Here is a 26,259-nt window from a genome sequence, read left to right as displayed (position 1 = left end):
CCCTGCTTGCATTTCCTTTCAGGCTGGTGGTACACATGGCAGGCTGCCAATGCCAAATGACATGTAAACTATGACAGCACATGCTTACTTTTTAATTTACCCACACTTGAAGCCAAGTCACAAAGGTTCAGTGAGCACGGTAAACACTGCAACCATGTAGAGTAAAAAACTAACATCAGAAGGTCCATGTTGTGCCAGATTATAAGAGACTCTATGTGAGCCCTAGTTCAAATCCCTGCAGCATAATCCACCTATTGTTGATCATGTGTCCCTCACTGTGCTTTGCCATAGCACACCACAATAGTGTGGCCTTGGATGCTGGGGATAATGAAGTGGTAGTAGAGACTTCCTGCCAGCTGGCCAAATCAGATTGTCAATCACCTATACGGCCTTTACGGCAGGCTTGCTTTCTTATTCCAGATGCAAATGTGCCACATACTGCTAAGAATGGAAGGATAACTTACCAGCCACAACATGTGTGACACTAGCTGTGAGCGGAGCCACAACTGATCCACCCATGAGCTCCACTTGAGTTTTTATCCATTCTCTTTCTTCACTGCAAAGCGCAGAGCAGGTAATAACCAAGCCTCGAAATGCAAGACTGAACACAGGCTCTGGCCGACGGGGCAAAGGCTCCTGGACTTGGATGGCCATGGACACACAGAGCGGGCCCACAACACGAGCTTGGATCTGTCGCAGATGCTCAAATGCAATGCCTTCAAATGGATCACACACAAAGACTTCTGTAGGATCTCTGCGCTTCCTTGTGAGACACGCACAGGCTGTGATCCAGCTTGGTTCCATTCTTTCCAAACCAGCAGCCTTAAAGGCTGCTTGCATTGCAGGGCTGGCATCTGCTGCTGTTTGGCCTTCACGCAGTACGAACAACAACTTGCCATCAGGTATGCTATCCATTGCTGTCAACAAGGCAAGCTGACATCGAAAGCAACACACTTTCCTCGTGTCCAAGAATTGAACAGCCTGCAAAGACAATTTTCCAGAATTATCATTTCGAACATAGAACATCTGTAGTTGATTTATTGAAAATTTGAAATGTTACTTGCTAATGTGGCTGTCTGTCTAGCAGATGTTGAGATCACACACATAAACAGCATATTACAGTACCACTACACAATAAGCCAGTGAACGACAGTACTTGTCCGGTCAGGCTAAAAAATAATTGAAAGCCTCCTAACCGCTCAAAGGCCTTAGACAAGCTCAGTTTGTTCACAGCCAAAACCCATTTTTTTTTTTTTGGCTTTTGGAAAACTTGCATTACTGAGCACATTTTGGAGCAGTTAGTTATTCCAATTACTTTACGACTTTCCTACAAGGAGTTGTAGAGTTTTTGATGTGGCCAATAAAGTTTGTTTCACTACAATTATGCAATCCCAGCAATGCTTTCCAAGTTTGCGAGGCAGAGTCGGTCACTTAGAGCCCTAAAGCTCGAGAACCATTGTGGCCCAATTTATGGTCAGAAGCGTTGGTTAATGGGGGCTAAATGCGAACATGTTCACCACAAGACAACGGACAATTATTTAACGATCTCAAATTTCTGAAGACAATCAAATTTCAATACAACTCCACAACTGCAACATGCGTAAGTTGTTGCTTCCTAACAACATTCCAATTTTTCAGTACTTGAGCACATCTGCGCTTTGCTCCCATCAAAATACAAACGCACCAGCTAGATAGTGAAAAATGTGACCTTGGAATCACCGTCACAATACGTCAACCAGAGATTCAGGTATTGGCACCTAACACAATCCATAAATGTCAATACTCTGCACACAGTATCCATAACACTTCCACACACTGTGAAAGATGAAACCAAAGCATGAAAGACCAATAGCAAGAGCAGACTTTAAGCTATTGGTTGGCCTCTGAACTATGAATGGTGTAAACAAACCACAACCTTTGCATCAAGTGGGTCATTTTCTGCAAATGCCTGCATATAATACTGTCACAGCACACTTTGAGTGACATGTGAAGTGCTTTAAAAGAGCTTTCAAATACCTCTGTCAATCTTGAAAAATGCCTTGGAACCGGCAGAACGCCTCACGAGTAGCTTCATCGCAGAATTTTTTTCCCACATGCACAACAACAGCTAAGAAATTAAACATACATAAGTAATGTTCTGCAGTCTCCTTTATATGAAATTCTCTGCTGTTTTCCTTCAACTCGTACACATAAAAGCAATGTGCAGCACACCCACACTCCAGCCAGTCGCCACTGCTCATGGTAACAACGCTGTCACTCCTATCTAATGTGCTGCTCACCCACACTCCAGCCAGTCGCCACTGCGCATGGTAACAACGCTATCACTACTATCCTTTCGAGCAGCACATGCAGTCACATGGAACCACGGGAGAGATGACATGACATGGGCAGCTACTTTGTTACACTATGGATACAGCTACTTTATGATAGAAAAGCCACAATGAGAATGAAAGAAATGAAGCAGAGCTGCCTTTGCACTCAGTTTACCAGTAGTACTTGCCATGTAAATCAGTACAACTTGGCAGATGCCGACAGGTTGAAAATGGTGCACTCTACACATAAAAAGCGCCAATTTCTTGAACTCAAGGCAAAGTTCAGAGCTCGTTTAAAATAATGGCACACATACTGTTTGCACATACTCTCACAGACAGTACCGCTAGCACAGAAGCTGCAGCTTTAAAGCACTGCTTAGAGGTGCCCTGCGACACAAATCGTGCATATGGTCTTTATTCTTTGTACACATAGCATGGGACATGGTGATGCGTTAATGACAAAGGAGATCGCCAAAATCATAATATTTAATTTTCAATCTACTCCAAAAATGTCACTTTGGGCCAACTGTGTTGAAATGTAGCAACAACCTTAGGCAGCAGATATACAGTGGCAACCAGATTGGATACTGCCTTTCTGACTCACTGGGTGTCCAGTTGAAAATTAATTCATTTTTACTTGAGGAATGTATTCAAAGTAAGATGTCCTTGAGTGTTGTAAGCTTTTCACACGAGAAAAAAGTGAAAAGAAGTTGTACAAGCAAATAAAAACTAATAAGAATAACTATACGGGTAACATCTTCCACTTTGCTTCAAACTGTCGTGGAAACGAGCACTGCTGTTCAAACTGCTGACACTGAGAAGGCAGCGGAAAAAAAAATCAGACGGGAAACTGTGGCAAAAAATATGATGAGAAAGCAGAACAGGAGACGGTGGGGGAGGCAATAGAAGCTTTGGAAGCTTTTCAATCCGGCCTACACCAAAGGGATTACAAGGAAGCACTGGGGAGCTTCAGCTGCTATGGTAGTCGCCGCTGCCCTGTCTGCGACATCTACTCGAAATGACAGCCTCGTCAAAAGTGCGGCTGTAGGCTGCCTGGCAAGGCAACAAATGCATGCAAGCTTCCACTATGTGTGTGCAAAGTGCAGCTCTGACTGGTAACTCCCATTCTCGGCACTAGGCTAGTGAAATGCAATTTCAACCCATATTTTTATTTTTGAAGTGGTATAACTTTCCTTTGCATGCTCCGTGTTCAACAATTCTTTTTGCACTGGCACCAGGAACTCACCAGGAATAATTTTAGGACAATAATTGGTAGCGAAAAAAATATCACAGTGAGTTACAAAAACTTGTGCTATTCAAATTTATGGTTCACCCATGCTGGAGTCCGGACAATGCGCCCTTTTCACACTCCCACTCTACGCACACGTGCCTCTCCTCCTTTGACTCCTCCTAAGCTCCACTGGTTGAAAACAAACTGCCAGCAGTGCAAACACTGTTCATTTTAGCAACAGACTCAAGCAACAGATGGCTGCAGCTGTCAAGCAAACAGTTGCCACTTTGCAGACGCAGTAGGCACCTTGAGGAACCGAATCATGTCATGCTTGCGTCGCCCACGTGCATTTGTTTTCAACTAGTTTCTGGGTAGCTGATGAATTTTCACACACACCCCAGAGGGCACCACATCTTGTGGGAAAGGCAGATTCCAACATGAGCCATCTATGCAGCACTTTTCAGCAACGAATACTTGAAAGTTGCCCTTTACCAGGCCCGTGCTACACTCATCGTATGAAATCCTTTACTTCACTCGCACAATATGAAGTTTGCTAAAGTGCTCAGTCTGACAACAAAAATGTGACAAGAAAAAGATAATTTCACAAAATTATAATACCTCACATAGCTAGCCAACATAAGATCTTTTTGTTTCCACTGGATCTCACAACACATTTTGCCCAGTTGATGGCCCCTAAGCACTGAAAACTTTACCTACCGACAGTGCCAAAACAAACAAAATTCTGCAACATCAAACTATAAAAACAGCCTCTTAACATTAATAGAAACAGGAAACCTTGCATCAACAAACACGGCACTGCAATTGCATTTTATCAGTGCAAATGGCTCTCATGTTGGCGCATGACTTTGTCCCCCCCACTTTCTCAACGCTGGGGTGCTCCAGTAACATAGGAGGTATTCACTGAGGCCACGCTACCATATGGCGCGAGCGTTACTGCAGTTAGCGTGACATCTTGACAGTCGTTTCACGGCGGCTCACACGGTGTCAAGTACACCATGAGGTACACAGTATATATAGTGCTCCATAACATTTTTGCACAGAGTTAAATGTGTCATCACCCACTTTTCTTTGTGGAACTCTTTGTGCATGAAGTTTGCAACAGAATTCTTCTGCGCCGTGATATAACTGAACTGTATGTTAGTGTTTCATTTAGGCGGCCACCCAAGCTTGAGCTACAACTCGACAGTAAAACTGGCCGGCTGCACTGCATGCAAGAATATACAAGACTTGCAGCGTTTTGCACCAGTTGATAACTGTTCGGTACTCATGTGGAACACATTGTGGATAAACAGCGCATGATTAATTACCCAAATTCCAAAACTGGCGCGGCAGAAACTCATTTCCAGCGGCTGTAGTCCGCAAACTGCTAAAGTTTCATAGACGCTGCTTCAGCAGAAAGGCAATGCGCCATACCTGCCTTATTTACACCACAGAAAGGTCACGCAGATACTGTCATGCACTCGCAGGCACTAACGACAGACCCAACGAGAATGTTTAGCTGTTCTGATTGTAGCAATGTATCACTGCTTCGAATGCACAAGACCTGGAGTCTAGGCCGATTCGCAGTAACGCAATTTGTGGCGATTCCACTATATTCAGTACTAACATGTCACTTTTAGTAAACAGGGATGGCAAATTAAGCTAGCTAAACGAACAGACATGTCAAATCGCTCACGTCTAAAACGGAACTCCGGCCACTGGCCCTCGCGCACAGCTCTTGGGCTCACCCCCTGCTTCTCGCACTCTTATACATAGATTTTAATTTCTTCACCTGTCGCCAAACTTGCGCCTTGCACAAGAATGGCCTCGATATCAGTGAATTCAACGCACAGTAGCAGTCCTGTACTCGCACGCCACACCAGCACCTCTACATTCCTATGAGTCGAGGTATTCACAAAGTGGAACCTTTCCAGCATGTGCGCTCTTTTCTGATTTGCGTAGTTCATGGCATATCCACTCAATCACACAGTTTTACAGGTCGAACAGAAATTACCTACGATAAAAAGCTAAATACACTTAGATTTCACAGATCACCAGGAGTTAAATCCTGCGGCTGGTTGCAGTGGTTGTGCACGCAACTGCGAACATGGCGAATGCTGCGCAAGCTGCTAGTTATAGATGAGATCGCATGAAAACCTCCTATAATCTCAAAAAAAAAAAGTTATACCTAATGTACTGTATGATGAGTTCAGTTGTATCTAATGTGTTGGATGATGAGTACGGCATTAAAAGTTCTGGCAGCCTGAACATCTTTAATGAAGCTACATTATTTAGCCCTAGGCTCAAGCAGCACCAGTCTTGTTAGTTCTCAGTGGTGGCGACTACTCACTACTCAGGATCTCAAGGAGTCCATTGAAGTTTCAGACACGAATATTAACCACACAGAAACCACAGAATTTCCAACTGGCTCTATTAGCATCTGCAAACATTACTCACACCTGCAGTACAAACATGAAATGTTAGTTATGGTTACGGAGGCGGCGTTATTCAGACGTCTACCACACACCAGAAACAGAAACATGCATGCGGGCGTGTGAGCAAGCACTCCTCAAACCAAGGGTTTGAGGAACCTTTGATCACTGTAAATCACCGCTCCAACACTGCCGGTAGAACGAAATACAGTAAGCGCTCAGTCAAAAGCTACATGCATACCAAAAAAAAAAAAAGAGGCCGATCAGCTGGAAAAGCCTTAATAACCCACATAAAACACCACACCACCTCAAATGCAGCATTTGTCGGCACAGTCCAAGAGCACCTTTATGAGCACGAGGACAGGGACTACGGAGCAACACGGCTTGCGCCATGCAGTGAAATATATCCTCTAATCATCATCGTCACAACGACCGCAATGCTAGGTGACTAATTAGGCTACAACAGACAGGATTTCTCACACGTTCACTTCATTACCACACATAATCACACCAACAACCGACTCAAGCCGTAGCGCACGTCGAAACCTGATGAGCTGTTTCTGAAAGCGCAAAGTCTAAAATAACATTGGATCACATACCTTTGCCGAAAGAACCGTGTGGCATCAGACAGTGATAAGATGCTCATCAGCTCATAAAAACCAAGCCGAAACTCATTTCAAAGGTGACAAAGCACGCACATTTGCGCGACCGACATTTCGCGGGAACTCTCACAGGCACAAAGCCGCAGCAAAAAATGACTGGGCGCTTGGTGGCACCAGAAACCGTTAGGTACCGTAAGCATACGACACCATATATAACTTACAATAATCACGAAGTTCAATTATATTAACTTATATAATACAAATTTAAAATATTTACATTTGGTTTGCTTTTATTTGATATCAAAGTAAACGCCGGCTTTGACTTCAGCAAGCGTTATTTCAACCAATGACGTCAATCTGGTTTAAAAAACGTCACGTCCGGCAGTTTTTTTTTTTTGCGGTTTGAGTTATGTTTGAGTCGAGCGATGTCAGTGCACGTCCCCAGGTAGTCAAAATTATTCCGGAGCCCTCCACAGCTGCATCTCTCTCTTCCTTTCTTCTTTCACTCCCTCCCTTATCTCTTCCCTTACGGCGCGGTTCAGGTGTCCAACGATATATGAGACCAGTGCCTCCTTTACTTTTAAAGGAGGCGTTGTATGAGACATACTGCGCCATTTCCTTTCCCCAAAAACCAATATATATATGAGTCGAGCCGAGCGTTGCTTTTGCTCTAGATCTAGAGAATTTGGACATTGTTTAGGGGAAAATGGATTTTTGGTGTAATCTAGGGAAATTTCATTTGCACCGAGAGTTTTTTTTTTCTCTCAAATTTGGAAAACAGTACAAGCTTTTCGTTGTTGACGGAGCCTGCACAACACCGCAGCGCACTCGAATAGAGCCTGTTTCACATGCAAGTATAGTGAAAGTATTCTAGTTCACTCTACATGCAAGCGAAATCGCTTCACAATTTCTGTTGCCGCGGCGAAAAAGTTAAGAGCCGTCGCGGCGGCTCAGCAGTCAGAACGACGATGTTCCAACAAGTTGCTTTTTTTTTTCGCCGCGCTGCGCCGCTCAATTTTCAGTCGCTTGCATGTGAACGTAGTCAGGCGTGTATGGTCCCTGACATGGACAGTTGCACCCGCTTCTGTCCGTGCACGCCTTCGCTCAACACGACACTTCCTCGTGCTCTGTTTGGAGCTCGCTGCACGACGTGAAGTTCTTATTTATTTAGTATCTGCATGTTTATTTTGATAACTAGGAAAGAACAAGGGCGGGATTTTTTGAGAAAGGAGTGCCCTGTTGGAAATCTTAACTAGTCTAATTAGGGGAACAATTCTCAGTTCCACGACGAACAAAGTGAGTTGAGGCCACACGAGGCATACAAAGGCTGTAACATTGTTTTAATTGACTCAAACTGTTATGTCAGCCTACCCAGTGCCAAATAACCAGCTTTTATATCGCAGTTTCTGTATTCCTAAAGCAATCTCCTGTAATTTTGTATGTGGTATCCGTTCGGCTGAACTCGATACCGACGCAACATATGAGGGGAAAAATCTTATATATTATTCCATGAGCGTAACCTAATTCCACATGCTGATGCGTGTTTACTAATATCTTCCGTATCGTTACAATGAAAAAACACATTACACGATATAGAGCCTTTGATTTGTAATTTCCAAAGACTGCTACGGTTTATCTTGTAGCTTAATTTAAAAGTTCTTCATTTCTGATCCTTCATTTCAAATTTAAATCTAATTAGCTTGCCAACGTCTGGTAATGCGGTAGCTGCATGATAAAACTAGCCACTGAACTACGCATAAATATACATTTGTTCGCAATACATTTTTTTTCGTATCTAAGGGAATCTAGAGAATTTTTGCTTGAAAATTGGGTGAGAAGCAGCTTTGGAGGTTGGCAGCACTGACTATGGGCGGTCGGCGGGAAGAGCGCGTGATCGTGTTGCACGTGACTAATTTCTGCTTTCAATATTTTGGTATGCACGTACTGAGTGATTGCCCGTTATCTGATACTCGGCATTCCGTTGTCAACTTCCTTGCGCCCGAATATTTTGTGTTAGCAGATAACCCAGGACTAGCACTGAACCCGCTTGCCCGGCAGTGGACCCAAAGGCCCGGAGGGAAAGACTCATCTGTATCATCGTAAGTTCTGCTCAAAAGCTCTGTGCAGTTCAGTAGAAAAGAGTATGCACTGAGCGTGTTTTTATATATTTGTCAACCCAGCCCAACGTAACTCATGGTCATGTAAAACACGCATAATTACCAGCTTTTGCGTGCTCCCGAAAAATGGCGGGAAACTTTTGACAGTTGAAGTAAGCGTTAGTGCGATAAGTTTTGTATACGGTCCGATTTTTTGTGGCCCCGCGGCTGGGAAAGTCTGTAGAGTGTTGACATAATGCTGCACTTTACAATTGTGTGCTGCTGTTACAATTCGCTTTCTAAAACAGGTGCAAACATTGCGGCGAGATAAGCGATTACACTTTGGTGTCTGCAGAGCGAAACGTGTTGTTCTTTTAAATTCACATTTATTTCAGAAAACAGCACTTGAAAAACTGACAGGCAGTTTTCTGGTATGCACAGACCTTCCCGATTCCTGCTTCGAGTCCGGCATTCGCTTGCTGGCGCAGAGGCTGATCAAATGGGACGTTAGGATGCTGAGGCACCAAAGGCTTTAAGGTGCCACAAGGTGAGCCCTCCACCTTCTGTGAGAATTTTAAAACGAGTGCTGTGCCACCTGCGCTGAGCATCGGTTTGACGTGGGGAAGGTGCTTGGGCCCAGGTGGCCAACTAGCATGGAGCGCATGAGGCAACTGGAAAAGCAAGCTTCCTTTTAAGGCCTTTAAGCTTAAGACCTTTTTACAGCTAATGCTGTAAAGATGCCTTATACCCCTGTCACACGGCATTCCTCGAAGGCCTTTCCAGCAAATGCACCTTTTTTAACCAAAGGAGCGAAAGCTTAAAGGAGCAACGACGCAGCTACACGGTGCAGCCTAAAGGTGAAACCAACGCCTCCTTTATAAAACTATGCCTGTCAGTTCCGGCGCCACACAATAGGACCGCCGTGGTTCCCATGCCGCCCGCAACGTGGCGCTGCTAGCTGCCACTATGTCGTCGTTCAGAACGCTGCTGGAACATGCGCGCCGCCCACCACTTGCGCTGCTCATGTTGGTTGTAGAGTTGTATATCGCACTACATTTAATTTAGTTCGTCGAGTATGCTAACGAAGCGCTGTTCAAGTGCTTTTATCGTGAATATTTAAAGTGATACAAGCGATATGATTGCGTGGCATAGCTGCCGCGTCAGTCGCGAGCAGTTTCGCGAGTAGTCAATCGCGAGCAACTAGCCCACTAGCCAAACACTTCAGCTGTCGCTCACGGGGCTAGGGAGAAACTCAAAGCATAATAATAGCCAAAAACTGTGCTTTTCCTCGATTTTGTGATTTGCCGTGCTTTTTAACAAGCTTTCGGTTCGTTCCCACGGCCCAAATTTTCTTACACTCAACCACATGATACATTTAACAATCGAATGTTTATTTCAGTACTTATCTCAACTTGTCTGGTTGCAACTGGCCACTTGGCATGCTACAATTTTAGCAGCTTCCGTGACAATGGTTTCTTAATTTGCGTACATCTTGGCAACTGAATTCTTGTCTGTGATATTAAAAGCATATGGTTAGTCAGCAGCGATTCTTCCTGTGGCCTGGCTCTTCATTCTTGCGCTCCAAAATGGGCATGTGCTGCACAAGCACATCAACAGCATGCTCCATATTTGTTTCTAGCGGTTTGGAAATGGATTTCCTGTGAAACAGCATTATGTCGACAAACCGCTTGAGCCTTAATAGGGTGGAACTTTGGGCTTGTTGGTGCATCACTTTTGAAAAAGACCTCCTCGAGTGTGGATTTCAAATAAACCTGCAGTTTTCAGTTAGCGCTCATCCTGTGTTGTCTCTCCACTGTCCTGTCTTCATGCGCTATGCCTTTTTCAAAAAAAAAAAAAAACCGCTTGAGGTCTAGTAACTATCAAAACAGGCACTATAACTCTTTGATTGGATACTTTAGTCCATCATGCACGGCCTTGGTGAGCAATCAGCCCATCAACAGGGCCACTGCCCTTTGCTTTTCCACAAGTTGAATGCAGGTCTTGCAGCTGAACCTTTCTGACAAGACCCTGGCCAGATATCCACCAATAAGCGTATACACTAGCCACATTGGAGTTGGGGAGCCATGGTGTAGTGCAAAGATCTCGCAATCTGTTCTTTGCTGTTGATGGGAAAAAGCCCTTGCTTGTACAGCTGCGTTAATTTCTGAGTGTCTCCAATGAAAACCGCTGCATCAGTACAGAATGAGGCTGAGCTGTTGACATTGCTTCGAACTGATGCAGACACAATACCAGTCTTCAACGTTTTCTCAAGTCCGCAGAGTACAGACTTCACATCCATAGCATCTTTGCAACCTGCTGTCCTTCGAAGGAACCCGAACAGTGCCTCAGTCGGATATCACTCGAAAACTTTCGAGTCAAAACAAATATGAACTCCTTTTCTTTCAGAAGGTAACGAGTGCATGCTACATTCGATGTTGTCAGGACCAGTGCTGTGTATGTCTCATTGGTAAAGAAATTTTGTCAGGGTGGCTGTCCTTTCTTAGTCTTTCGATGTATTCAAGGAAATCAGCCATTGCAACCTTTATCCATCGCTGGCGCAATTCGAGGTTGGGAGGAATCTTGTGGAATGATACCCCGAGGTCCTTATTTTTTTGCACTTGATGTACGCACATATATGCACACAGCAGTACCTCATTATGCACGCTGTCAGTACACAAACCGAAGGAAACGAAACGTCACGGCATATTCCTGCGCACGGTGACACCAGCGAATAAAACTTTGCTTTGTTGATCTCTCACGAACCAACGCACAAACGCGCCCAACAAGCCTGCGCACGGTCGGGCCAGACGGGACTAGTGTCAGCCAGTAGCGCCATGAGTGGCAAGCGCTGGCAAATGGGAAAGAGTGCGATTCAGCAAGAGGGTCTCTTTTGACAGGCATAGTTTTTTAAAGGAGGCGTTGGTGAAACAGTCGTTCAGGCTTAGCACCCCCTGCTGTGCTCGAGGCAACTGAAGTGAGTGCTTTAAAATTAAAGTGGGGTATTCTGTTCATTCGTTGAGCTCAGACAAATTTTTTTATTCTGATTGCTTCCTTAAAAGTACTGCAACAGCTACCCTCATCATCAGCAGCAGGTTTTGTGTATTGACTTGGCCACAATGGGCACCCGGTGTTGCTGCAAAACTTTCACTGTCTTGAAATCTGGGCATAAAATATAAACACCCACACAAAAAGCAAAACCAGACACACCTTTCGTATTTTTTAAAAAAAGTTTTTAAACATTGTTGGCTGTATCTATTTTTTTTATTGCTTTTACCTTTTGACATTGGATGGCACTGCGATCGCAGGTTCTCGAAGGCCGCGCCTTTAGGCTCCAAAGGTCTCTGACAAGCGCCTTCGCCTCCAAGGCCCTTAGCGGCAAAGGTGCAACATTTGTGCCGTGTCGCTGTACTCCTTACGCCTTTGGATATAAGGACCTGATTCTCAAAGGCCTTTGCGGTGCCCGTGTGACAGCGGTACTAAAAAGATGAGCATTGTGGACAATGTGCTTGATGTCCTTTGACTGTTTGGAAGCTTGTGAGGTGCATAAAGCTCACAAGGCACTGTTTCAGTGTCTGACAGGTCATTGTGGTGATATTAGAAGGAGACATAGTGTGGCACAGTGGGACAGAGAAAAGGAGCACACAGGATAAGCGCTCGCCCTGTGTGCTCCTCTTCTTTGTCCCGTTGTGCTGCACTATGTCTTCTAATATGCTATACCAACAAGCCCAAACTGCCACTTTTTTAAGGTTGTGGTCATGATAGGTTTCTTTGATTTGGCTGCACTCTCTGCACTAGTTCTGTGAAGTTCCGCAGTGGTGCCAGCAGCGTGCAGCGTCAGTTCAGGCAGTTCAAATGCAGCTTGGCACTGGCCACTTCCAAAACGAATGGTCGAGTGCAGGCCCGATTGTCTGATAGCCTTGGTGTCGTCATGAAATTGCAGCCAACTGCATGCCGCTGACACCAACGACCACCAAAATCCTGAAGCACTTGGAAGAATTTTCAAGCAGCAAATTGCAATGAAGTTGTTTTACCATGTACCGTCTCTAGGAAATTGGCGTTTCACGGAGAAAAAAAAATCGTGGCATGTATACACACAGGCGACTTACGAATTAGCGCTGAAATGCTGCCCATGCAACTCGACTTGACCGCTTAGGTTTTCATCATGATGCCTCACTCACCTCCTCTATGTGTAGGTCGAAGAACCAGAGAAGTTATGGCACGTGCTATTTAATGAAATGATGACAGTTATTTGCTGAAAGGTTACAGTTTATGGGGGTTTAACGTCCCAAAGTGACTCAGGCTATGAGGGACATGGTCACCGCCATATTGCTGCACCGCAGCTGCACTTCCATTTAGGCGAGTGCAAGCCAGCCTAAAATTCGTGCTGCACTTCTTGAACTAGTGCAGAAAGTGCAGCCAAATGGAAGAGACCTTATGATTATGTGGCTATATTTCCTTTGCATAGGGTGGGCGACAATTTTTGTCCTAGCCATTACATGGAAAGAAGAAACAAAAAGGAAACATGGAAACATTCACTATTAAGACAACAGCTTTCACCTGCAGACCCCAAATGAACAAAGCCTGCCTGTATAGTAGAGAAAGCACCTAGGCTGTCACGGATCTAGCAAATTGTAATTTTGAAAGTGGGCCTCCTGCTGTGAAACTGGCAATGTTTGTGCCCCTAGAGGCAAGCAGTAGTGGCGAGAGGCAAGAAGCCACAGACGAATGTAGGTAGGACAGGTAGCTGAACGAGGAAGTAGTTCCCATAATTGAAGAATACATGGGAAGACAAGGACGAGGCATGTTTATGTTCTTCCTTCTATGTTTGTCATTTTGTTTTCACAAGTTAGGAGTAGATGTTTGTTGTAGTTTCACTTTTTGAGGAAAATGGGGAGGGGGTTGTTCTTCATCTTGAGACATGCAGCCCAAAATAGACAGAGCACAGGGGTGACTCACACAGCATTAGTGTTTGTGTTTTGTTCCTACTGTTCTGTGTGCTTGCACCCATTGCCCCCAAATGAGGCATTGACATGATCTTACGTGGTGCTATGCTAGTAAAGGATGTGTGCTGCACGCATATGGGTATGTGGCATTCAGATTCAAGCACCAACACACGGCTTCTAGTGCAGTAGGAATTATGGGAGGAAAAAAAGCCTCAAGGATGTAGATGAATAGTTTAGCTCTTCAGTTTGCCTTTTCTGAAAAATTCTGTGGCAGGAGGTTTTAATACATGTCAGCCCACCCCTCATGTAATACTCCCTTGTGGTCCTTTGAGGTACAAATAAATAAATAAAAAGCAGTGCCCTTTCAAACAGTATAATTTGCAACTTTGGTGCAAGATTTTCAGTGGCCCCTTCAGGGAGTGTTTGTCCAGTGCTTGTAGTGATTGCTTAATGGCACTTGGTCCCAAGAACCAGACAGTTAACCAATTGCCCTTGTGCCTCTTGATGAGAAAATGTGAGAGGTCAAAATGACAATTTACCATAGCTGTGAACAGTAATGAGCTGGATGTATTGCCGAAGAGAATCGAGGTCATTTACTTGACAGTGGTAAGAATTTTGGGTTGGTTAGGGCATAGATGGCTTAACATCATCCTCCGTATCTTAATAGATGTGGCATTGTTGGCGTGCGTAATTAAAAATTTGTTTCGATGTGTGTGTTTCGATGTGAGCTGTCAACTCGGGCATGACGAAGTTGTAAGCTCGACCAGAAGTACCTGTGCTGTTTGAGCTCAGGGCAAGAGCTTTGAGCGAGGCCACTGCACTACGTCCTTGTTGTACATTTGGCTTTCATGGTGCTCCAACTTCCTCCTTCCCCCACCTCTGTTAGGAATGTCGCCATGGGGCCGAGCGAAAGTGGTAGGGTGTAATTAGAGCAGTGGCATGGCCATAAGGTCCATCCAAACAGTACTGCATAAGACTTGTTTGCTGGATTGGCCCCGCAGTCAGAACTGAGGTGAGTTATGAGTGGGCCACTGTGGAGAAAGATAGTAGAGCAGCGGAAAACATGCCACGAATGGTGGAGAGCTATAGTTTGGAGGCAACCTTTGATGCCTTTGTTGCCATTGTGGTCAAAGTTATCTGCGAGACCATCAAGGGCAGCACCTGTTCTGAATGCATCGCATAGTAATAGATCAGAGCTTCAATTTTATAGTTGGATCATGGGCATTACTGCAGAAGGTGTATGAATCGGTTCAGATTTCACGTTCAGACGCATCAAATTCAGCAACATTAGTACTCACAGGTACAGTAAAACCTCGTTAAGGCATACCTCACGGCACTGTGGAAAAACTGTGCAAAGCGGCAATATTGTCACGAGACGACGAAGCTGGCAGTGGTGCGGGAATGGAAAAGTCACGTTATAGGCGAGCGGCCATTAAAATCATCTCACCGCCATCATTCATCGCCGCTTATTATTCGGCTGGTCGCCACTTAACATTTGGTGTGAGATGCGGGGTATCATCCCCATCCTAGTCCTGGATCTTCGGAGTCTTCTGCCTGCCGTTATCGTCGGCCGTGTGCGCCTGGTTTGCCCCGCTGTGCCCCAGCCCGCCGAACCTGAATCGACCTCGCCGCTCACCGCAGTCCCGTCCCCCGCCCTGACCACAAGACACGTTGACATGACAACGCTGCCGCGACCCGAGACGCCGCCCACACGTGAGGACACCACCCCCCTGCCCATGCCATTCGGTGCATTCAAGGGCTTCGTCCGTTGGCTACTGGTGACCTGTGTCCCAAGCGCTTCGTCGACTAGGATTCACTCACACATATCTTTCATCGTGGCAGCCAGCACTTCCCCCCATGCCATTTGTGTTGTACCGTCCTCCTCTGAACCCATCTCCACTGAGCCGTCTCTCCGTCGGTGTGTTCTTCTATTCACTATCGGGATGATCGCTCGGCAGCCCCGGGTAGTGTCACTAAAACGACGAAGCTGGCAGCGGCGCGGGAACAGAAAGGTCGCGCTATAGGCGAGGGGCCATTAGAATGATCTCACTGCCATCGTTCATCGCCACTTATAATTCGGCTGGTCGCCATGTAACAATATGCCCAAACTGAAAGCAGCCTGAGTATATACGTTGACCTGGTAAAAGATGATACCTGAGGCATTTCAAAGAATGTGCAGGCGAAACCTTTTAATCACATAGCTACGAGTGCAGCCTCGAAGGTATGTAAGCCAGGTCTCGTGTCCCAGCTGCTCTATTAGGCCGTATTTGAGTGAACAAGCAAGTGTCTAGCACACATGCAGTTTCTTCCAACAGTACAAGTTTAGCTGTCTTCAGCTTCCACGTAGGCATTACTTTCATTGGATGGTGTTTTGCCAGTGATGGAAGGAACAGTGCCAATACCAAACTGTGCTGAAGAAGTCTTGGACTGCATTGTCTAATCCATCACCAATCATGCAGAAAAAAAATGAGTCTCCACAATGCGTCCTCTGCAACAAAATACCTCCTGTAAACAGGACGTATTTAGGAATACCTGCTCTATTCCGAGGCCTGGATTGGGAAAAGTGGGGATAAGAGTTAATGGAGAATATTTTAGTAATCTGCAATTCTCAGGTTATATCGCTAAGTCGCTCAGCAGATGAACTGCAAAGCAAGATCAGTAAGCAGAATGGTGGGTCTAAAGAATTAAAGGAGTATAGACACCTAACTTTTGGGTGCGTGTTTTTTGTTTGTAACGATGTGTAAGGCGTTGTTATACGTGAATTACCACCTGGTATTCTCCTATAACCAATAAATAATTTATAATAGCATTTCTTTCTCGTGCTGTTTCGGTCTCAGTTTCAACAGCCGAATGAGGACTGTGACGCCAACGTGTACTTACAGGTCACGTGAGGCATGAAATAACTGCAATATAATCGCTGCTTCCACATTAGTTAGCATTCCGGCTCTTCAGGAAGGCTGGCTTCAGCAGTGCAGTAAATCATAACGATGAAGCAGCGATTATATGGGCGTTTTTCGATGCCTCACGTGACACAAAAGCACTCTTTGACATCACAGCAATTGTTCGGCTGTTGAAACTGAAACAGCGTGACAGAAAAAATTCAATTATAAATTATTTAGCGGTCATGGGCAAATATCACATGGTGATTCATGCGTAGTAGTATTTTCTGCATCATTGTAGAGAAGAAAACATGCCACCAAAATTACGTGTCTATATTCCTTTAGCACGCAGAAAACCAAATGGAAAATGCTCTTGGCCATTCCCTCCAATGCAAATGCTGTGTGGTGTATAATATTGTTACGTGGTGGCTGTCCAAAGAGTGAGTTGTGATGAACGATGGCAGAGATATAATTTAATGGCCATTGGCCTAGCGCGAGTGCTCTGTAACGCACCACAGCCAGCTTCGTGGTCTTTGTCACAATATTCCATTTTCTCATGGACATTGTCACATGTAGGAAACTGGGTGGTATGTCATTGTTTGCATAAGAACTTAAGGACACTGAGAAGTTCCCTAGGCAGCCGCTGACCACACACCATACGTGGCAAAATTACTTTTGAAAAGTAATTAAATTCCATTACTAATTACTTTCCTATAAATCACAGAAGTATTTACATTACAAATTACTGGTCTCAAAGTAATGACATTACATTACAATTAGCTGCCTTAAGTAATGAAAATTACTTTGTTTCGATGCTAAAATGTTGCGCATTGGCCATAGCTTGTGCAAAATTTCTAGAGTTTTTTGTTTTTGTTTGCACCGCCACTGAGCTTGAAAATGGGCGTCAGAAATTTTTCCCCTTTTTAGTCAATTTGAACTGCCCCTTTGCTGATGTAGATGAGGTCTTTGTCATATCATTCTTCAATCAGAAGTACATTGTTCAATGTGTAATATGGTCCCACCATCCTGATTTTGAAGAATTTGTCATCCGCGTAAACAGCGGGAGTGCAGTGACTGCTTATCCACGCATCATCCCAGAAATGCACAGGCGCGCGAGAAGCTGCCAATTCTGCTGTTCAATTGATTTGTTCTGGAGGCAAGTTGGTGGAAATACATTGCATGTCGCTGGGATGCTGTTGCCTATCTTGCCCTTGAGTTAGAAATACGGCCTCAGATGAGGCCACAAAAAACCGACAACTCGTGGCCAACTTTCTTATACATGTCAGTTGAGACTTTTTGTCAGTGTCAAAGTACTCAATGACGTCAAAGTACTTGCTCAAGCACTCGCAGTGCGTCTGCGTGAAGGTGCCATATGGCATGCCTTGGTCATTGAGCTCTCCAGGTGGCCATGCAGTGCGTTTGTGTGTGAGACCTTATGCAGTGCAGGGAGATGTGTAGCAGTCCTGTGACTGATATGCAGACTCTTCACCAAGGCAGTGCTGACGCCTGCGCGCACCTCTCGTCCGCGTGCTTCCCTGGGGTGCTGGCTATTACTACTTGCACGCTTTTAAGGCACAAGCCTTAAGTGGCACATTAACATCGATACCCGGCATTGTTGTCAATGTTCAGGAAAAGTGGTCCATAACCCCCAATGACATCGCCAGCAAAGAGAAAAATTTCTTCCAAGGCTGCAGAGAATTGAACCCAGGGCCTTCAAATTACGAGGTGATCACACAACCCATCGGCCACAAAACCGCGTTGTTTCTTGGCAAGTAATGATTCATTTAATGTATGTGTTACCCTATGACTATAAGCTAATGAGTAGGTGTGTCACTAGAAAGTAAGGAAACAATATAAATTAAAAAGTGAATGTTTTTCACCTTCAAAGCATGAAAGTAGTCTCTAGTGTGTCCGTAATTTATTCTTGCTTTTGGAGTCGCCGCGGTGGCTTATTGGTTATATGGTGCTTGGCTGCTGGCCCAAAAGACTCTGGTTTCATCCCGTCTGCGGCAGTCTCATTTCAGTGGAGGTGAAATGTTATAGGCCCGTGTACTGTGCGATGTCAGTGCATGTTAAAGAACCCCAGGTGGTCAAAATTCCCGGAGCCATTCACTATGGCGTCCCTCATAGCCATAGTCGATTGCTTTGGGACGTTAAACCCCCATAAACTGCATCTTTGCTTTGTGTATGCTCATCTCCCAAACGCGAGGCCAAAGCATGGCAGATACGAGGAGAAGCACGGACTCGGTATGCAGGAAAAGTAATATTGCTGGTAATTGATTACTTTTCCGTGAAATTACTGCTTGAAAGTAGTTCATTACATCACTAAATTACCAGGCCACAAAAGTAATGAATTACATTATAAATTACCAAGAAAAGTAATTTAATTACTGTAAATATATTACAGTAATTTATTTGCTGGCTAATCTGCCACACACTGATTTCAAAGTGATTGCACACTGCTTTTCAATGAATGCGAAATCCTCACATGATAGCTTTTGCAAATGGTACGAAACGCCTTTTGCATATTTAAGGCAAAGGTTTGTGCCACCTTCTCTTTTATTTTTTGTCTCTCTCTCTCCCCTCTCCCCCCTTTCCCCCTTCATGTTTTTTTTTGGGGGGTTATGAATGCAATGTTTTAGCAATAAGCTTGAATTAGCCTCTATGAAAAATTCGTTTGCTGGTCTGCACGTGACTGTCTCTATGTCCAGGTTTTGCGCCATTTCCTAGTCCCTGGCATTTATTAGCTCTTTCACTTCAATAAAACTTTTGTGAATGTGCTGGCACAAATTTTGAAAAGTTCCTTTGCTAGCGCTTGCAAGTTGTTTCCATATTTTTGTTTTCCATGGGAGTGAAGTTTCATGGCATGTCCAGTCCGTCAACTATTTCTTACCGTTCTCAGATTTGTCCCCTTACACTTGTGCATTGTGGAAGAGCCGCAGCTGCTCTTAAGATGCTTTGTGTCCTTGCCTTTGTGCAGGGCAGCAGCGGCGTCTTCTCCGCAGTGCTCAGTTGCATGTGGGCAAAGCATCTAAAAATGATGACTAGCTTGGCTGGCATTTTCTCTTGGTCTCTGAATGCATCATGTGGTCAGAATTTGGCAAAATTATGGACATGTATATCAGGGAATCGTTTCAAAAAGTTATCCAGGATTTGTATTGTGAATAAAAATAGCACAACACGCATAATTTTTCGTTTTGTGATACTGCTGATTACACGAACCAAGAACAGAACAGCAAGGTTCTACTGTATTTTTTTGAAGGGCTGTGACGGTTTTAAAGGGTGTCTAGCAACCTACAATTGTCCAGAGGAATTTCGTTTACCTGGAAAATTCTGGCAGTTGTGAGGGATACCGTCAAGAAAGTGGTCAAGTCTCGGAAAAGGATGGACTGAAATTAACGCAGAGGTCTGCTGCGAGTTTTAACGATACTGTGAGTGTCCAGCACACGGTCCGTTCTTATTGGCATGACATAGTTTTGCTTCTAATGAGTATTAGGCATGGCAGCCTGTCTGTTTTAGCTGTCTTTTTCTTGTCTTCAATTAAGTGAGCATTGTATATACCGTATTTACGCACATAATTTGCGCACTTTTTATTCAGAAATTAGGGCTCTAAGAAGGGGGTGCGCAAATTACGCGGGGATTTCGCGAGCGCGACTTAAACTCCACAAAGGTCATAACGCGCAATATAGGTATAGTGTATGTTGCTGCGTACACGTCAGCACCCGAACCCGCACCCTACGCTGGCCGGCCCCCGAAAAAAATTCAGCCAATTGTTCGATAGTTCCAGATTCCGTAAGTTTGCTTTCGCAACTTCGTCTGGGAAAGCAACCGCGAATCAATAAATCAATTATCAGACCACACAATTCTTTAACAGTACCGCGCGAGTATCGACCAAACTGCTTGTCAGCGCCTTATCACGGCGCGCAGCTGAGAAGCCAGCGAGAATAACCACATGCACACTAGTTTGCTGACACAACGATTGTCGTCTATGGACAAACTTGTGCGCACGCGGTTATTCTCGCTGGCTTCGCCGCTCCGCGTCATGATAAGGCGCTGACAAGCAATTTGAAACTTGCCGTATAGTTGTGATATTCCATCGCAAGACACGACCGAACAAACAAACACAAGCCGTCAGAGCGACAGAGAAAAGCGTAGCCGGCAGTCAAGTCACATGCATCAGCCAAACAAACAGCGGTGTTGGCTCTTCTATCAGCTGCCGATCCTCCCTGAAAGCGCTGCTGGCCGTTCTGAGTGGCGATGCCGCTGGTGCCACCGCGATTGTAACAGCGGCCCGACACCACCATGAATGCCCAGTGCACAATAGATTCAAAAAGCCTTCCGAACAAACACGCGGAATAGCCGAATGCTACTGGGTAGAGCCCGCGTGCATGATGGTGGTCTAGCGCAGCACAGTGCGTAAAATATGCGAGTAAAAAAATTTTTGTAAACCCGAGTGATAAGTTAAGGGTGCGCAAATTATGCGAGGGCGCAAATTATGCGTGTAAATACGGTACTAGTTGGTTCTGTACAGGTTGCCGCACTCCTCGTTAAGTTTGGTCTGGTGCATATCAATAGACACAGCTACGTTCAAGAGTATTTTCTGTGGAATAAGCCGTAGTCATAGGAATGTGCAGAATTCATGCGCTTTCAGTATACTTATTTATTTTTTATTTACAATACCCCTAAGGGCCCTCGTGCGAGGGTATTACATAGGGGAGGGCGATACAAGCATAAAAATATGGCACAGGCATTAGAAACAAAATACACGTAATAATTAATTAAAAACTAGTAATGTACACAAATAACAACAACAAACAACGCAGAAGAAAATACTCAGTAAATGCATACTGATGCGAGGTGCCACGCCACCCCAATGTGGCATCAAAATCGATCTGTAAATCTTGCTCTCAGGCCTCGTCCATCTTGTAGGCTATTGCAGAAACAAACAAACAGAGGCTAGTTTCTCTGCGGTTCGAGCTGTGATGACGAGGTCGTAAAAAGCTGTTACTTTTTGTGGAAATGCTTGGTGCTTGTCCTGTGGCATTGCTGCTATCGAAAGGGGTGCCAGAGTGTGCCTTCATTGGAAAGGCAGTAAAAGGCAGTGCTTCTCAGTGATGAGCAAACCAACCTTTGTCAGCCCTCTTGTTCAAGGGTTCCTTCTTGAAAGCCTGAAATATTCTTTTCCAGTACAATGAACAGTGTATGGAGTCCCTGAAAGCATGCAGAGTGTTCCATTTAGAAATTTACCAGAATTTTCTCAGAGTTTTGTTTCTTTTGTGAAAGCACATGTAATGTCAGCACATATGGCCACCACTCTTATGAACCATTAAAAAAAAGGAAGAACTTGTGAGCATAATTTTAACAAACTTCCAAATCTAAGAGTCCGGATCAGTCAGGCACTTTTCGTCCAGTGAGAAGGAAAACAGCTGCTGAAATTTCAGCACAGATTCCTAGTTGAAATGTGCCAGCATCTGTGGGTCCGTTATGCCCAGGGATTCCAGTGTGGTGAAACCCATACACAAGAGTTAAGTGGGCCATGTCCCGTTAAGAATGCTGCATGTCACAAGAAAGTGTGGAAGAGGTCGTCTTGTTAATGCTCTCACTCTTGTTGTAGCTTAAGCTGCTGTTCATCGATTTTTTGTGTCATTAATGTTTCTCAACAATGCCACATCACGTCATACGCCTTTTTAGTGTCTGAACTGTGACAAGAGCATCTCCACTGCAGCCGTGGCCTCATGCTTGAGTGCTCGCCTTGGCTACGGGAGGTCGTGGGTACGATTCCCGCGGCCTCCGGTCCACCAGCCAATTAATCCAATAGGAACAGGCGGTCCCCCGGCCTAGTGCTCGGCTCTCCAGGGCTGCTCTGCGTGGGAAGAATAGCCTGCGCCTCAAAATTCCCATCAAATGCGGGCACAAAAACGTCTCCACGTGGTTAAAACCCGCAGTCCAAAACTCATAACGTTCACTTCTCTAGCCTCAAGGTAGATGTGACATAAGCACTCTCCGCTCACAAACCCCCTTAGAGCAAAGTGCGGCGGTATTTGATTGCTACCGTTGTGGCTGGCTCACACGCATCAGCAGGTGTGCATGACGGGTTAAAAAAAAAGATGGGCTTCTACCGCACGAGGTGGATTTAGGGTTGCTTGACGGCGGAACTTATCTCTGATCCATCAAGGCAACGGTTTGGTCGAAGACCCTTCTCCCAAGCATCTCACCCTAGATAAGCCGAGCACCATGGCGGGGAAATCTTAAAACCGGTGTGTACCCGGCGGCACTGGGAATCGAACACAGCACCTCCCGAATGTGAGGCGGATGCTCTGCCAGAAGGTCGCGCTTCAGTGCTATGATCTTCGCCAAAAGGCCGAGAAATGAAAAGCCGAAACATTGTCGTTCGGCAGCTTACAAAGTCAAGCTGTCATGTTTTTTCCTGAACACAGTTATGGCTCAGGCTAATTGTACCATTCTACATGATTTTCCCTCATTCATTGAGACGCTCAGTAAGCTTTAGGATGCGATAAATTATGAAGAGGAATGAAATATTTGTATGAAATGTTTCTTTTCATCACTGCATTTTGTGGAAATATGTTTGTATTGTAATTTCAAATGTTTTATAATTTGAACTACTCGAAAATAAAGCATATCGCAGTACTGGCCGGCATTTCGAAAGGCCCTAATATGCACACCATGTGTACGAGAGCAGACGATGCAGCGGTCCCTGTGTCATTACTTTTGGAACCCACATGACCAGGGTTGCTGCTCTTCCTCGGGAGTGACGTCGTAATGCACCCCGACACTCAGAAACCGAAATCGCTCAGTATAAATAATGCGGTAATATTTAATGTTCATATTTAAATTGCGGAGCACGTATCACGCACCGGGTGGGAGTATGCAATGCTTGAAACTAAGAACACTCCAACCAAAAATTTGATGTCTCCGCTCCTTTAAGGTTTTGGGTTTAGCATATGGAGCTTGTGAGCTCCTGTGTGCCAGCGTCAGAAGCCTTTGAGAAACCCTTTCGTTGTTTGTCTTGACTGTTTTTATTCATTCTTGGTTTCTGCCTTGTATACACTTCTTTTTGTGTGTGGTTTCTCTGGCACATCTTGAACAATGTTCCTTTTATTCTTTTTTTAAGGATCTTTCTAATGTCCATACGCAAAACCACTACAGGAGTGCGTGGGCTGCTGCTGTAGCTTGTTGGGAGATCTCCTTATCTTTTTTCCCTCGTATGCATTCCATTTTTTTGTGTATTTGTTTGTGGGTTTCTCTTAGTGGCTTATTAGTTGCATTTTATTGTTCTGAGCTTGCATACTTTTTTCTCTTTTCATGGCATCCAACCCTGTGCATGACTGACACTAGTGGAGGGACTGCAGCAGCCGACCTTGCATGGCGCGGCAATCTCTGGTCCAAGGTACCTATTCCCCGTTCCAGGCTATTGGCTCAAGGTTGTGCCCACAAGTCTGCACCTTGGCCTACAGGCAGAGTCGCATTAGGCCCACGTCGGCCAGGACTTCCTTGCCAAATAAAGTGTTCCTACCGACACGCCTTGTCAGTAATTGATGAAGCGTATGAATAAATGAGTAACAACTTCGTTGGTCGTATAGAAAAACCGTGTTACAAAGCAGTTTTTTTTTAAGGCCATACCCAGCCACCACATTGTTTCCTCTGAGCAACCTGCTCATCTTTGAGGTAAGTGCTTGCCGTGTGTCGCATCACAGTCTGAAGTGTTGCTGCAGAACCGCATATTGCCTTCCTGTTTATGCCATTGCAGCAGGAAATGCTTCACAAAGCTAATGAAAAAAAAAAAAATTTCGCCAACATACTGCTTTGAGACAACTGCCAAACGGGTGCCGAAGCCCACTGAACATTGTAATTGAGGCCCTTTGAATTGAATGTTCTTTGTAGGTATTTTACAAAGGCAAGATAACAGTCCTAGCAGTTTTGGGTGCACAAACTGGGTAATATCAGGCTTTAACTGCTAACAAGAGGCCCTAAATATTCGCTAAATTTGATTTATAGTCTTCTCTTACTGTTGTAACCTATCTTTCCTCAAGCAGAACGGTAGCTGAGTGAATTTGCATTACCTGTTAATGTCAGATTTTTTTCTTTTCTCAGCTGCTGAGGGCCATTATTGCCAGAGGGGTATGTAAGGTGTGTACTGTACACAGACAGGGAAATCGCTTAATTCAAACCGACGGTATTTACAAACTGGCACTTTGCTCCCGTCAAAATCGCGTATTTTAGTGCGACAAAGCTGCCGGTAATATAAGCATACGCAACGGCCGTAGAGCTTACCTGTCCTGACCGATGAAGCATGGCAATGCAGCGCGCTGCATGTGGCCATCGTGAAGAACCACTCGTCTACTACCCCTGTCACACGGTGCTTTCGAAGTGCAGTTTCTCTCCCCAGCTGCGCTCCTGTTCCTGCCACGATGTGGGACCAGTTTATTTTACGGTATGCGGGGCCTATCGAGTGGAATCTATGAGGCGCCGCTGACAGTGCTGATGAGCGGTCGCATAAGAATGAAAAGACCCATACCAACCCATGGTCGGGCTCCCAAATTTATTCCGAACTCTGCGTAAAGAACTATTTTCGGTCCCCTTACCCTTTGTTTCTAATCAGCATAGTTTGAACAAATTTCCGGTCGCTTAATAGTTTGAAGTACCGAGGCGCCGAATGCCTGACCATTGGTACGTGGCCACGTACATACTTCCCATCCATGGCGCACGCACAATTTGTCCCTAAACGTAATGGCCCTTGGATATATTGTCTTCATGTTCAAATGACGTCGCAAATCTCTAAAGTTTATTATAGCGACAAGTTTATATATGACTGCTCAAAGGGAGCACGGCTACAAAATCACCGCCGCACGCCGCTCTTAATTCAGTTCCAATAGATTGACCGAAAGTTTGAGCTATAAAAGCGAGCACGAAACAACGAGGATTCACTGTGCGAGTGTGTGTTTGAGGACGGATCGCGCATAAAAGGTTTTACCACTAAACGCACTGATCATAGTGCTTGCATGCGGCACAGCGAACGGTGATATCAATATAAGATGGAATTCCGCATTTGGCGCTTCTTCTAGCCCTCGCAATGAAAAGAGGCAGGATTAATTTTTCCCTTTGCAAAACAAACATCTAGTAGAACCCGCTGTTACATTCGCGGTTGCTGCGTTTTTCCCGGTACGTTTTTTTTTTATTCATATGAGCCAGATAGTCCAGCTGCCACAGAAGCCCCTTCAACTGAAACTCGATATCTGTTAAATAATGCAATTGTTGCATAATTCCCTTGTCGTACTTCGCGAAAGTCATCTCACGATGGTAGTTTACACCGTCCCGGAATTCGTTCAATGCGCGCGTAATGGCGACGCCGGCCAGAAAAAGCGATACTATACACGTACTCTATATAGGCACTTGTTCGCCGCTGCGTTCGGCGACGTCTGGAAGCACCCAGGCCAACGCCAACATACAGACCATGTGATTTTTTGCGCATCTGTTGGCACAGTTACATCGACGCTGCGACGCTAGCGCGAACGACAGCACAAAAACGAAACTATGCCGCGGCAGACGGCACGAACAGCGCTGTACGAAATGCGCTTGCGTGGGTTTGCTCCGACAGTTTTGTTTCTGCCATCCGCTTTATTCTTGTCGCCTGCGCCTTAAAATACACAATTTCTAGATTCCAATATAGCGATGATTCTATGGGAATAATGCGGCCACCGCGATAGCAGCGAAGAAGCGCACGCGTACCGCATCTTCGCACGCTC

The 26,259-nt window shown here is 45.1% G+C and overlaps 1 protein-coding gene and 1 long non-coding RNA gene across 3 annotated transcripts in view; one reads left to right on the top strand and one right to left on the bottom strand.

Annotated features, from left to right (window-relative positions):
- mus101 (mutagen-sensitive 101) overlaps positions 1-6,719 on the bottom strand; it is a 52,359-nt gene extending 45,640 nt beyond the window's left edge. The window contains exons 1-2 of one of the 2 annotated variants that reach the window (XM_077647319.1): positions 6,575-6,719; positions 465-981 (exon numbers count right to left, since the gene is read on the bottom strand). In XM_077647319.1, the coding sequence (XP_077503445.1) occupies positions 465-915 (451 nt within the window). In that variant the 5' untranslated portion in view covers positions 916-981; positions 6,575-6,719. Of the gene's footprint in view, positions 1-464; positions 982-6,282; positions 6,348-6,574 lie in introns of those variants that run through there. The other variant, XM_077647320.1, reaches the window with a different exon arrangement.
- A 324-nt stretch (positions 6,720-7,043) lies between these two features.
- Positions 7,044-24,087, top strand: LOC144113924 (uncharacterized). Its single transcript, XR_013310914.1, has 3 exons — positions 7,044-8,676; positions 9,115-9,220; positions 23,852-24,087. It is a non-coding gene; the product is annotated as an uncharacterized LOC144113924 (long non-coding RNA).
- The last annotated feature ends 2,172 nt before the right edge of the window (positions 24,088-26,259 follow it).

Source organism: Amblyomma americanum, chromosome 1 (genome assembly GCF_052857255.1).
Source record: "Amblyomma americanum isolate KBUSLIRL-KWMA chromosome 1, ASM5285725v1, whole genome shotgun sequence".
NCBI lineage: Eukaryota > Metazoa > Arthropoda > Arachnida > Ixodida > Ixodidae > Amblyomma > Amblyomma americanum.
Note: the sequence above shows the minus strand (reverse complement) of the source record. Positions and strands in the feature narration are given on the sequence as shown.